Source organism: Salvelinus sp. IW2-2015, linkage group LG11 (assembly GCF_002910315.2).
Source record: "Salvelinus sp. IW2-2015 linkage group LG11, ASM291031v2, whole genome shotgun sequence".
In the NCBI taxonomy this organism is placed as follows: domain Eukaryota; kingdom Metazoa; phylum Chordata; class Actinopteri; order Salmoniformes; family Salmonidae; genus Salvelinus; species Salvelinus sp. IW2-2015.
In genome coordinates, this window is record NC_036851.1 from 7,698,201 (window position 1) to 7,711,849 (window position 13,649).

Below are 13,649 nucleotides of genomic sequence, written 5' to 3' on the forward strand. Positions count from 1 at the left end.
CTGGCGTACCTTCCTGGATGGTATTGTACGCGCTGCCGTTGTCCATGGTGTTTATACCTTGGTTGTAACTATTTGTGTACTATTGTTTGTACAGATGAATGTGGTACCTTCAGGCGTTTGGAAATTGCTCCCAAGTATGAACCAGACTTGTGGAGGTCTACCATTTTTTTCTGAGGTCTAGACTGATTTCTTTTGATTTTCCCATGATGTCAATCAAAGAGGCAGTGAGTTTGAAGGTAGGCCTTGAAATACAGCCACACGTACACCTGCAATTGACTCAAATTATGTCAATTAGCCTATCAGAAGCGTCTAGAGCCATGACATCATCTTCTGGAATTTTCCAAGCTGTTTAAACGGTACAGTCAACTTAGTGTATGTAAACGTCTGACGTACTGGAATTGTGATACAGTGAATTATTAGTGAAATAATCTGTCTGTAAACAATTGTTGGAAAAATGACTTGTGTCATGCACAAAGTAGATGTCCTAACCGARTTGCCAAAACTATAGTTTGTTCACAAGAAATMTGTGGACTGGTTGAAAAACGAGTTTTAATGACTCCAACCTAAGTGTATGTAAACMTCCGACTTCAACTGTAAATATTTCAAAATCCTTAAACACTWTGACATTATAGAGTATTGTGTCTAGGCCAGTGACTCAATATCTAAATGTAATCAATTTCAAATTCAGGCTGTAACACAACAAAATGTTTGAAAAGTCAAGGGGTGTGGATACTTTCTGAAGGCACTGTAGCTAGTAATGCAATGACTGCTATACCTACAGTATGTGGCTAGCCAGCCACTGTAGCAGGGCAAATTGTCAGCAAMTTGTGTCGTGCTTCTTGATTGACGATTGGTTGGCTCACTTAACGTTAGTTAGCAAGCGTGCATGCTCACTGGCCAGGCAGCAACCTACTTGCTATGAAGTTACAAGAAAACAAACCAACAACCTAACAAACTGAAATTMGATGCATTCTAAATGCACGACCGACGAGGGTAAACTTTACTACCTAGCTAGAACTAATTCGTTTATGCAGAGATGTCTTTTTTGCAGAATCTTAAGGTGAGTGATATGCATACTATGGTCTGTCTGTGTTACAAAATGTGTTGCAGCCATGAGCCAAGTTTAACAATAATCTTTTCATTTTAACATAACCTTCATTAAAGTTTATGGTTACCACTGGTTATGGATCGGAGGTGAGATACATTTTCTGCCATGTTTTGTTTTGGTCAGGGCTCAGAGTTGGTGCATTGATATTTTGAAAACTGGAACTACTTCAGTGATTGACGAGGCTACATCAGACAGTGCAGATTACAGGGAATTGTTGATGGCTTGGAACCCCATTTTAGCCAATCAGATCGTAATATAATGTAGCTAATCATGGTTGAATCATCTGTCAATCTAGAAGAAAAAGAAACGCACACCTATTTAGGCGAGGTGCTGGCTAGCGGAGTAGAAAACTTAAAAATAAAGGAGAGGTACCCTGATGGTACACTGACGTACCCTGATGAAGACAGCTTGCCTGTCGAAACGTTGGTAAATTAAATATTTTTGCATCTGAGCTCCTAGAGTGTGCGGCTCTCCTTTATTTTGAATCATCTGTCAAAACATGATCAGGGGCAAGGAATGATTCTAAGCAGAGTGGAATTCAAATAGATTTATGTTGAAAAGGAACATGGAAAAACCACATAGCAGTGGCAGAGTRGTAATTTGAACATTAGGACACATTTTGGCGGCGGTCTGTTGGAATGGTGAAACATCCTCACCAAAGACTGCACATTACGTATTTTGTGTGTGAATGTAAATGTGTTTAGTGTTTGTTAAAGGGCCTTGTTTTCAGTCGTATTTCATATCCTGTTATAGTTTGAATATTTTTCTATCATTTCACCTGCAGCAGTTAAGTGTGTCAATTGAATGTGTGAGGTATGTGTGTAGAATCAGGATTAGCTAATTGTGTATTGTAGGCCCCACCAATTTGAGTTGATTGAATACAGGTGTATATGTGTTTGTAGGAGATGGTCAGTGGGGGCGGGACTGTCCTGCTGGGAAGTTGGCGATGGCATAAATTGATTTTGTTAAGCAGTGGCGTGTATTCATGGAGGCCAAGAGAAGCGAGGCTTCCCCAAAAATTGACCAGGATCTTTTTTTTAAATCATAAAATAATGTATCTTTCGTTTCTCTGTGTTTCATCATTTTCCTTCAATTCGCYAGATGCTGAAAGTATCTCACAGGAGAAATCATCCGAGTGAGCGAAACAGCGCCCCTCTGTCTCTCCACATGTAAGCCATCTGTCTGATGCTTAGCATTGGTAAGGAAAGCCAGCGAACATTTGGCCTCTCTTGATAAAAAAAAGTATAAAAAATGTGCCAATCAGCGTTGAGCTAATCTGAGCGAGCTCAACTGTGAATGGTCCTGGCGCACCAAAAAAAAGTGTTAAGGGAAGCCAGCTTGTATTTTGGCATCACTCCTATCCAATCCAATTCAGAGCATACGTCATTGACAGAAACTTGAATTGTTGCATCTCGTTGTGTTGTTGTCCTCCGGTGGTTAGCTAGCTAGCTAAAATTGAGACTTTCCTAAATTAGTCATGGAAGGATATAGAGATTTGGACTTTTGGTTTTACTTAATTCTCTGTATTGGCCAATGATTATAACGACGATTCGGATCCAACCATTAATTCATACATTGTTGTGCCTCTGGCCTGAGAGTATGGAAGTTCAATATGCAGCTAGATGTTGAAGACTAATGTTAACTAGCTAACATTGCCTATGAATGGAAGTTAGGCTAGCGAGCATGCATTTTAGCCAGGTAGCCGAGGACAACAAAAAATAAAAGTGTATACTGTATGACAGAGTGATAGATKATTTCGTCAACATGAAAGAGAGGAGGATGGCATTAGCGTTTCTCTACAAGTAGGGTGAGTCAACATGTTTTTCTACTTGTACGAACATGCACGCACACACACACACACACACACACACACACACATGGAAACATGCACACAGAAATCAGAACCATGGACGGCCACATCATATGCTATTTAGCTTACGTTGATTGGACTAAATTGTTTTTGCTATCTTTTAGTTGTCACTGTAATAGACTAAACAGAGGTGATTTGATGTTGTTGAAATGGTGCTGGAATAGTGGTGGCAGCTACTGTTTTCTTTGCAACTTTGCGATAACTCTGTGGTTCTAAATCAATAGTTGTTTCCGAAAATGTTGGAAACATTAACTTGCTTGACCATGCTGTAGGTCATGTAACTGTCTGTAACTGTAATGCAATATGCTTTGTGGACTTCACTGGACAGAAGTTGCTATCCGGTTTTGTGTTAAAACAAAGATGGGGTTGAATTTATTCTGCCACTGTGTCTTCTTATTGTTTCAGCAAGCAACGCAATTATCACAACACATAGGTTGGGGGGCTTGGCTTCCCCAGTGATTTTACCCAKGCACCGCTACTMGTTGCTGAGTTAGAAAGAAGAAGCGCGTTGAGTAAGGTTGGAGATGATTAATGGAAAACAGTTGCGTCGAGAAATAGAACAAAAAGGAAGTGGTCTCAAATTGAAGTGGATGGTAAGTGTAATGCYGGCAAGGATTTGTGTCCTGTTTGGATGAGTTTTTTYGATAAGGATGAATATCTGGGAGACACGTATGAGGTCTCGAGGAAGGTGAAACGGGCGCTGGGAAAAGTGGAGTCAATTTGAGTGACCAGAAGTGGGCTTGTTCTGATTGATTGTATTTCTGAGGAACAGAGAGAAAGTGCAGTGGGAATCACAAGAATCTTGACATCCAACGTGTCYTGTTTTGAACTTCGGAGCAGGGCGCTTGAAAAGGGAGTCATCTCCGGGGCGTCGATGGTAGTTGAGGGTTAGAGTTCTTGGAGTGCCCTGTAATGTTGAAGGAAGTTGAGGTGGCAAAAGTCAGGATGGTCCATCAGATCWCCTATGTYGAGGCAACCAAAAGAGTTMAGAAAGAAAGTGACAGTGTTGAAGATATGGTCGCGGATGAACCGCAGCCCATGAATGTGTGCCAAGCAAGAGAACCGGATATGCTATGGGTTAAAAAGGTGGATTTTGTAMCGGTCATTGCAACTGCGAGATTGTTCTGTATAATGAAGAGATCATTACAAATGTAATAAAGTATTATTACTATCTGTTAACTGTACGGCACAAGTATCAAAGAAATGAAAGAAGTTGGTCATCATTTTGGCTGCAGCTGAAAAGTATCTGGGACTTCAGGAGTTCACAGCGGAACAACCCCCTGAAGGGAGTATTGAGGGAGGCGGGACTAGCTACCTTGACTGACGTTGACACCATCGAATCACCGCCCCGTTTCCTGTTCCACCACCAAACAACCTATGCAAACAGTCAATCCGGACGCTTGATCGAATGACACATACAGTTAGTAAACAAGGAAAGACGGAAAGTTGTTGTAGAAGGAAAGAGAAGACAAGGAATAAAGCTATCTGAGGAAGAGAGGGTTGGAGGTCGGAAATGGCGGCGAGTAGTGCGGGAGAAATTGAGAAAAAGTTGGCGAAGCAACAGCTGTGCTGGAATGCAAACAGTCTGGGTGTCAGTTCTGATGGTATGGAGCGGGAGGATGAGGTTCAAAGACATAGGAAGAAGAGAGATCATGATACAGAAAGCAGTGGAGGGTCTAGTAAAGAAAGCATGAAGAGGGACATGGTAGGAAGCAAGAGTAACGATGTGTTGGAGAGGAAAGTGGTGATATTGTTTGATGAGACCACGGGGCCTCACTTACACCCTGTCCGACTAACTATCGCCGTAGAGAAAGAGGTAGGTGAAGTCAAATTAGCTTGGTTCATTGGAAATGGTAGATTGTTAATATTGTGTGGTAGCCAGGCTCAGCAAGAGAAGATTCTGAAAATGGAAAAGCTTAATGGGAAGAAGATTAAAAGCCATGTCCCTGGTACTTATACACGAGTGTGTAATCCTAAGGGTGGAGATGGATGTGAGTCATCACTGGGGTCCCAATATCTATGTCCACAGATGATATTAAAGAAAATGTGAAGGGAGGCAGAGTGATTGGGGCCAAAAGGCTGATCAGTAGGAAAGAGGGTCAAAGAAGTGAAAGCTTATCAGTCATGCTGAGGTTTTGAGAAAGTCTTGCTGGGAAAAGTACAGATAGGATTCGTTAGTTTCAATGTTAGAGAATTTGTCCCATATGCACTGCAGTGTTTTAAATGCCAAGGAATGGGACATGTAACTGCTCAGTGTAAAGGGGAAAAAAATATGTACCAAGTGTGGAGGTGCACATGATTACGATGAATGTGGAAGCTATGTGAAGGTTAAGTGCTGTAATTGTGGGGTGGAACACGGTGCAGCATTTGGAATGGATGCCAGGTACAGAGAGAGGCTAGAGAGGCTCAGAGACATAGGATCAGTCATGATGTATCGTATGCAAAGGCCGTAAAACAGATTGGTAGAACTACAGTGCGGACTGATGGAGTTTACATGAATGCACCTGTAGTAAGTGGACATACTGTTGGGGCCCTTATGATGGCCCTGGCATGGTTTGGGGGCCTGTTCAGAAATCTTGTGGTTATGAATGTGCAGTGTCGAAGGGCACTTTGCTAATGAATAAAGTTGACTTCATAGCTTTTATTTTGGTAGGGTTATCAGTACGACTCGGGTTGTGGAAAGTAGAAATGCCAGCTTGAAGGTTATTGTGGAGCCAGCAAAAGAGATATTGGGGGTAACAGATGTTACTGTTGAAATGGTTGTTGACATGCTGAACAATTCTAAGGGTGGAGTGTTTCACCATGATATAGGAAAAAAATGGATGGGTTTGGGAGGGTTTTTTGTGGGAGGAGGGAGGGTGCGGTAGAAGTTATGGATTTATTTGGTTTAGATTTTTTGTTTTTATTACGGTAGTACAGAATTAGGCTGATTTTGATTGATCGTACGTTCCAGCAGATAAGGTGGTGGCGTGCACTTTAAACGATTGTTTGCGCACCGCCGTGATATCATAGAAGCAAAAGCAGAAGGATAGAGGAGAACGGAGAGCATATCTTTGCTAGATTTTATGCTCTTACCTTTTTGTACTTTTAATACTTGCTTTTACCTTTTTGTACTTTTAATAATTGCTTTTAGCTCTTAGCCTGATTTTAATCCGTTGGGGTATTTATTGACAATACATACAAATGTTTGGAGTAAAACTAGTCCAGACTTAAAGAAACTTTTTTTATGTGCACGAGGTAAATGCCAACTACGTCACACATGGTGTCAGAAGTGGGATGATTTCCCTAGCTACAACGAGAAGACCCATGATTTGAACTTTTTAAGAAGACAAAGGTTTTATGGAACAGTGTTTTAAACGATMGGAGTGGAACAGGCTTAACGACAGGCGGTGGGGCAACTGGATGAAAACCTGGAGGCGTTTCGCCGGGTGGTGGGGCGTGGCTGGAGCCCAAATGGGGAAGTGGTTCGGGAATCCCCCATGCTGAAGTGAGCCATGGGGACAGCCGCTGCCGCAGCTTTATTGATGGACGTCAGAGGGACCAAGGGGACACTTCCAGGGGCTCCGGAGGGAGGCAGCCCAGGGCCTACTGAGATGCTTCAGCTCGGGAACCCAAGGTAATCTGCGCCGAATGCAGAGGGGGAGCTGTTGGGGTRGGCATGCCATCTTTTAGAATCCGAGAGTGAAATACATACACACTCGTCTCTAACATGTAGGCTCAGCATTCCCGAACAGTCCCAATACAAGTCCGAATGTTGAACAAACTTCATTTCAACGTACTTTGCCTGTTGTCCGCTGATTTTGGCTTCATGTCAGAGGTAATCTGATAACAGGGAAGTGTTATCAACGCGACCTTCAGTACGCAGGTCTGTATATCAGTTTGTATTTCCGGTTTTAATTTTCCATACCGATGAAATTCGCACGTGACAAACACTTCCACAATATGGCCGAGCCTAACCTAAGCCACAGACTGAACGGCGAACACTTTCAGCTGTTTGCGAGGAAACGTGCTTCAGCGACTACGTTCGGTGACATTCGGCTATTGCTTACATGTTGTGAATCAGGTGCAATGCGTCAAGATTGAAAATATAAGCGACAGAACCTTGAGGTGCTGCAAAGTTAGGTAAACAACACTTTCCTGTGGATACCCCACTSCTACCGCCAAAAAGACCAACAGCATGTGGAGCCGGTAAAGTAAGTGTAAATATGTTATTCAACATTCTGGCTTGTAAAGGCTATTGCATCTTTATTAGGGCAACTTTGGTTAGATTGAAAATCAATGGAGTAACCATGGTAACAGTCTGATGTTTAGGGAAGAGTAGGGAGTGGTCTGCCAAGGSACCAATTTGCATGTTTTTCAACCATTTCACCTGCAGCAGTTAAGTGTGTTAATTGAARGTGTGAGGAATGTGTGTAGAATCAGGATTGGCTAATTGTATATTGTAGGCCCCTCCCACCATTTTGAGTTGATTGTGTAGAGAGGCAGTTGGATGCAAGGATAGAGGAGAGTGTGTTTGAAAGAGTTTAAGCTCTTAACGTTTTGATCTTTTAATCCTTGTTTTAGCCTGATTTTTAACCTGTCATTGAGTACTGGTGATAGAATAACTCCCCATGTTATTGTAATGGTGAGAAGTTAACATGTCCTGGGGGTTTGATATTTGTGCGTCTAACGTTCTCACTCGTCATTATTCACGATTTATTCAGGACTATCTGTAATCATGGTAGCATCCACATTAATGTAGAAGTGTTAAGAAACATTCTATTCTTATTTACAATAAAAGTGACTCCAAAATGACAGTACGTTATTTACCATTCATTTCTATTGGGCACAAAATGATCTGAAACACAAACAAAACAGCAAATGCATCCAACAAGTTTTTAGAGTCACAAGCTTGACATAATCATTGCGTGCTAGGAATATGGGACCAAGTTCTAAACTTTTGACTACTTTCAAACACAAGTGAATTTGTCCCAATTCTTTTGGTCCCCTACAATGGGGGAAGACTATGTACAAAAAGTGCTGTAATTTCTATACGGTTCACCCGATAAGGATGACAACACCCTCAAATTAAAGATGACAGTCTGAACTTCAACTACATAGTAATTATATAATTTCAAACCCAAAGTGCCCAAAACAAACCCAAAACAAAACATATAGTTTCAGAGCTTACTGTATGTCAGATATGGAGTTGAAATGTATTTAAGTAGGTGTTAACATCCCAATATTACACTTTATATACAACACAGAAGATTAAAACACAGCCCTTTGTTTGTTTTCAAAGATGCTCTGATCAAAATTCCCCTTCGGTGAATCCCTATCATCTTGTCAACATTTGCAAAAAAACATATCTTATACCAATCTGTCTGGGGCGGTAGGTCACCCAGCGACTAAGGAGTTGGACCTAAAGCCAAAAGGTTGCCTGTTCAAATCCCGGGTTGGGTGCGGGGGAAATTGATCTGGCAACTGGAGGGCTGCTGGGTTCATATCCTAAAAAAAATCCCCTTCCGGTTGGTGTTTAAGCAAGGCCCTTAAGCCCACAACATGCTCAACACCCAGGGGCGCTTCTGTGCTGCAACTCGTCTGTGTGACGTGTGCAAGGCGGTTGAGAAATTAAGAGAACAGAAGACTCATTTCTGTTGTCTGTAACTATGGGCAATAAATATTGTTTATTCARAACATGGCCCAGGCTTCCATTAAGTAAGTAGTCTTGGACAAGTAATTTTTATTTGACCTTTATTTAACTAGGCAAGTCAGTTAAGAAACAATTCTTATTTTCAATGACAGCCTAGGAACACTGGGTTAACTGCCTTGTTCAGGGGAAGAATTACTGATTTAAAAAAAAAACTTGTTAGCTCAGGGATTCGATCTTTCAACCTTTCAGTTACTAGTCTAATTCTCTAACCACTAGGCTACCTGCCACCCCCTGCCTGAGAAAGAATGGCCTATAGGGGCAGGAGCCTACAGTATCTTCTGTTTATGTAGTGTGAAGCTACTTGATGTACAGTGCTTTCAGAAAGTATTCACACCCCTTGACTTTTTACACATTGTGTTCTGTTACAACCTGGATTTTAAATTGATTAAATTGAGATTGTGTCACTGGCCTACACACAATACCCCATAATATCAAAGTGGAATTATGTGTTTAGATATTTTTACAAATGAATAAAAATGTAAAGCTGAAGTATCTTTAGTCAATAAGTATTCAAACCCTTTGTTATGGCAACCTAAATAAGTTCAGGAGTAAATATTGTGCATAACAAGTTGCATAATAAGTTGCATGGACTCTGTGTGCAATAGTGTTAAAKATGATTTTTGAATGAATACCTCATCTCTGTACTACACACATAGAATTATCTGTAAGGTCCCTCAGTCGAYCAGTGAATTTKAAACACAGATTCAACCACAAAGAKCAGGGAGGTTTTCCAATGCCTCGCAAAGAAGGGCACCTATTGGTAGATGAGTAAAAAAAAGCAGACATTAAATATCCTTTTGAGCATGGTAAATGTATTAATTACTCTTTGGATGGTGTATGAATACATCCAGTAACTCCAAAGATACAGGCATCCTTCCTAACTCAGTTGCCAGAGAGGAAAGAAATGGCTGTGATAGGAGAAAACTAAGGATGGATCAACAACATTGTAGTTACTCCACAATACTAACCTAAATTACCTAAAGATTTGGCAAAGATATTAACTTGAATACAAAGCGTTATGTTTGTGGCAAATACAACACATCACTGAGTACCACTCTTCATATTTTTAAGCATGGTGGTGGCTGCATCATGTWATGGGTATGCTTGTCCTCAGCAAGGACTAGGATTATTTATTTTTTGTTGTTGATAAAAGCACAGGCAAAATCCTAGAGGAAAACGTGCCAGACACTGGGAGACAGGTTCACCTTTCAGCAGGACAAAAACCTACATTATAACATAAGGCCAACTATACACTGGAGTTGCAACATTGATTGTTCCTGAGTGGCCTAGTTACAGTTTTGACTTAAATCGGCCTGGAAATCTATGGCAAAACATGAAAATGGCTGTCTAGCAATGATCAACAACCATCTTAACAGAGCTTGAAGAATTTTTAAAAGCATAATGTGCAAATATTGTACAATCCAGGTGTGCAAAGCTCTTAGAGACTTACCCAGAAAGACTCACAACTGCATCACTGTCAAAGGTAATTCTAACATGTATTGATTCAGCGGTGTGAATACTTGAGATATTTCTGGATTTTATTTTCAATACATTTTCAAAAAAATTCKAAAAACKTGTTTTCACTTTGTCATTATTGGGTTATTTGTGTAGATTGGTGCATTTAAAAAAAATCTATATTGTATTCAGGCTGAAACACAACAATATTTGGAGTAAGTCAAAGGGTATGAGTACTTTCTGAAGGCACCAGAGCCTTAACCCCAATCCATCTCCTTAATGCTGAGTGCCAAASAGTCTTTTGTGAACTCGACTGGGGGTCGAACTCCCAACCTTCCAGTCTCAGGGKAGACACTTTAACCACAAGGCCACTGAGATGGTGTTTTTGTGTTAAAAATAAAAATCGTTCAATAACTTATATGAAAACATTTGTATGGCCAAAATTGCATTCTTTGATAAAGACAAACGTTTTCATGTTTTCATGAGTGTTTGAGTTTAGGTCCATAACTTGCCTGTGACAGGAACCATAGCTTTTTTAAAATTCAAAACACATACTACTTCCTTAACCCAGAATTGTTTTAAGCTAGTAATAACATGGACAATCAGGCTATTTGATTCTCTATTTAGGACACCTGGGGGTATTAGAAACAAATGTGAAAAAAAAAAAATTGGATGAAGAGTTTGAATTAGGTCTTACTGCCATTACTTCAATAAATGAACTAAATAACACATCTAGATATGCCAAAATGTTAGTCTGAAGGATTTATGGCTTGTAGTGACTGAACTACATCAGAAAGTTATTGGGATCATCTGGTAATGTGTGTGTGTGTGTGTGTGTGTGCGTGTTGATCTGCATTGCTTTCAGATGTGATTTTGTCACAGTCCCTTCTAACGTCTCCTGCACTGCCTGTGAGTGTCATAGAGGGAAACAGAAGACACATACATGCTAGTGCCAAAAACACAAGGTTAAATACATGTAAAAAACCAAACATTTTTACAAATGTTTCCTGATCTTTCTGTTATCACTCAGATATATAGGACAGACACAAACTTCCTTTAGATTTTTTTGGGGTGGACTATCTGTTGTTCCATGTAGTGAATCTGTTCTTCAATGGGTTTCTGTACAGCACTTCGAGATATTAGCTGATGTACGAAGGGCTATATAAAATAAACTTGATTGATTGATTGAATGCGTTTGTATGGGCTAATAGCAGTAAGGCACCCCAAAAATGTTTTATCAAATAACATATCTAAATATTTGCTTGATACTTCAAGGGATCTTCAAATTCTAAATCAAATCCTAAATCCTATGGGTTAAGGATACCTAATTACAATAATACCTAACATATGCTTACCATATGTTCTACTATTCCTGGTATAATTTTCGCAGAGCTGCAAAATCATGTCCAAAGTTAAGTCTGTTTCTTTATACATGTGGCCTTCAAGGCCCAGATGAGAACTCCAGATCAGAGCAGATACATATGTCAGGGGGGAATTGTGGGATGATGCCAAGCCTTTAGACGCAGATAAGTGTCTGAAAACGACAAAAAATACCCATAAAGCCTGCTCCGATAACCATCTACAGCAGGAGGACTAGATTTGGTACCAAACCCTGTGTCTGAAGATTTATGTAACACCTAAGCCTTAATCCTAGTGGTGTAGGACAGGGGCAGTAAAACCCACAGACATACAGTATCTTCAATAAATTGGCAAAAAAAAAGGATGTCCAAGAGATGTTTAATGGAAGTTGAATTTACTCAACAAAACCCGTTWGTTTTTAAATCATTTATTCTTGGTTGGACTCCAAGTGTAGCAGAATACTTTACCTTCAAATCCAATTGGCCTACCATAATATACTGTAATGTGAATGGGGCAAGACATSCAGTGAATGAATGTGACTCACCCAGGTCATCACAGCACACCTCCATGGAGTCAGAGGAGCAGTCACTCAGGTCCTCCAGAGAAGAGGCATCACCATCCTGGGCCTGCAACCTACACACACAGCATGACCGTCACTTCACAGAATGATACAACGTTATGCACAGGCAATACGCCTAATTATATGACTTGAATACAGAAGTCAGCTTTGTGAGGGAAATGCACCTAATTAATATGCAGAACAAATACATGTTTAGACTTCAATTGTTTCACTACACCATAATAAAATATATTATAAAGCCTGTCTTGAATGTATTCCAGACATACTGCCAGTGAGGGTACAGTAGAGTAACAGTGATGTTATCAGTCTAAAAATGTGAAACACTGCCATCACCTGAACGTGAAAGGTGCCACAGTGGCCATGTTGACTTGGGCTGGCTCAATCCCTCGGCGTGGCACACTGACTGTCTGACTGCCATCACCACCACCCTGGCTCAGATGGGACTCTCTGGGTTTGTTGGTGGACATATCTCTCTCAGACGCGCCCATGCCTTGGCTGGAGAGCTTTCCCGGTTCCCTACGCTCCTGGCATGTAAGGGCGGTCGTCAACACAGAGGTGATCAGGTTCCCATTCCCTGCTTTAGTGTGGYAGAATCTGCCCCGGCTTTGGCCTGAGTGGACATCACCACCAGAGAGCTTGCACAAGGCATCCTGTGCGTCTCCATTGTCATCCAGACTTCTGTGGCAAACCCCGCCTGAGGCCCAGTTCCTGTTGGCGTTTCTCCTGACGTGAAGTTCTCGCAAAGCCTTCTGGGATAGCGCGCTGCTGCTGCGGAGGTCAAGAGTGTCCTTGGAGCGTGGTGGTGGAGCTTGCCTCTTGGGGACCTGGGGGCTGCTGTAGGCTGACCTGCTGCCTGTGCCTCTCTCTGGGGCATAGGAGGCTCGGGAGGGGGGACAAGGGGAACAGATACCACCCCTCTGCTGCAGCAGYTGGCTCTTCAAAGCTGCACCTCTCTGCAACTCATTTGAAAAGGTGGAGGAGGAGGAGGGATGCGTTTTGGCGCTGAGCTGAAACTGTGCTGTGGAGTTAGGGAGGCCGCTGCCCCCTTGGTGTTTGGGGTCCAGTCTGGAGAGGGGGATCATGCTCCGGGGTAGGGGGATACCAGAAACCAGACCTGAGCCTGGTTGGGCCTGGGACAGGTTCTTAATGTTCACACCGCCGCTCATGGTCAATGAAGATCACTGGGTCAATTTCTGAAAGAAAAAGAATAAATAAATGACACACCGCTCTCCGTTTTTCATATTTACACTTTTTCTCAATCGCCTACAACAATTTTATGGAACAATTGTTGTGGATTTTCAAAACAGAGTCCACAGACACAAAACTCTGTGGGTTTTCGCGTTTTGAAAATGTAGCTACCTTCTCAAAACATAAATACATCGACATATACAGTCAAAATTTTGAATATGAATGAACACGACTTCCTGCAAAAACATTCACGCAACAATACTTATCTCTTGAGTGCAAGCAGACAAAACAGAAAGTTAGTCTGTCTTTTAAAAACCCTAGTAGATCAATGCATTTTCTTTGCAGTCACTAAATCATGATGATCAAAATTAGGAGTACAACTTTAATTAGAATTATG

At 41.4% G+C, this 13,649-nt stretch overlaps 1 protein-coding gene across 2 annotated transcripts in view; it reads right to left on the minus strand.

The window, feature by feature from the left end:
- LOC111969725 (neuron navigator 1-like) overlaps positions 1-13,244 on the minus strand; it is a 112,063-nt gene extending 98,819 nt beyond the window's left edge. For both annotated transcript variants that reach the window (XM_023995940.1, XM_070445516.1), the window contains exons 1-2: positions 12,398-13,244; positions 12,029-12,117 (exon numbers count right to left, since the gene is read on the minus strand). In XM_023995940.1, coding sequence (XP_023851708.1) covers positions 12,029-12,117; positions 12,398-13,230 — 922 coding nt within the window. In that variant the 5' untranslated portion in view covers positions 13,231-13,244. The remainder of the gene's footprint in view (positions 1-12,028; positions 12,118-12,397) is intronic.
- Between the last annotated feature and the right edge of the window lie 405 nt (positions 13,245-13,649).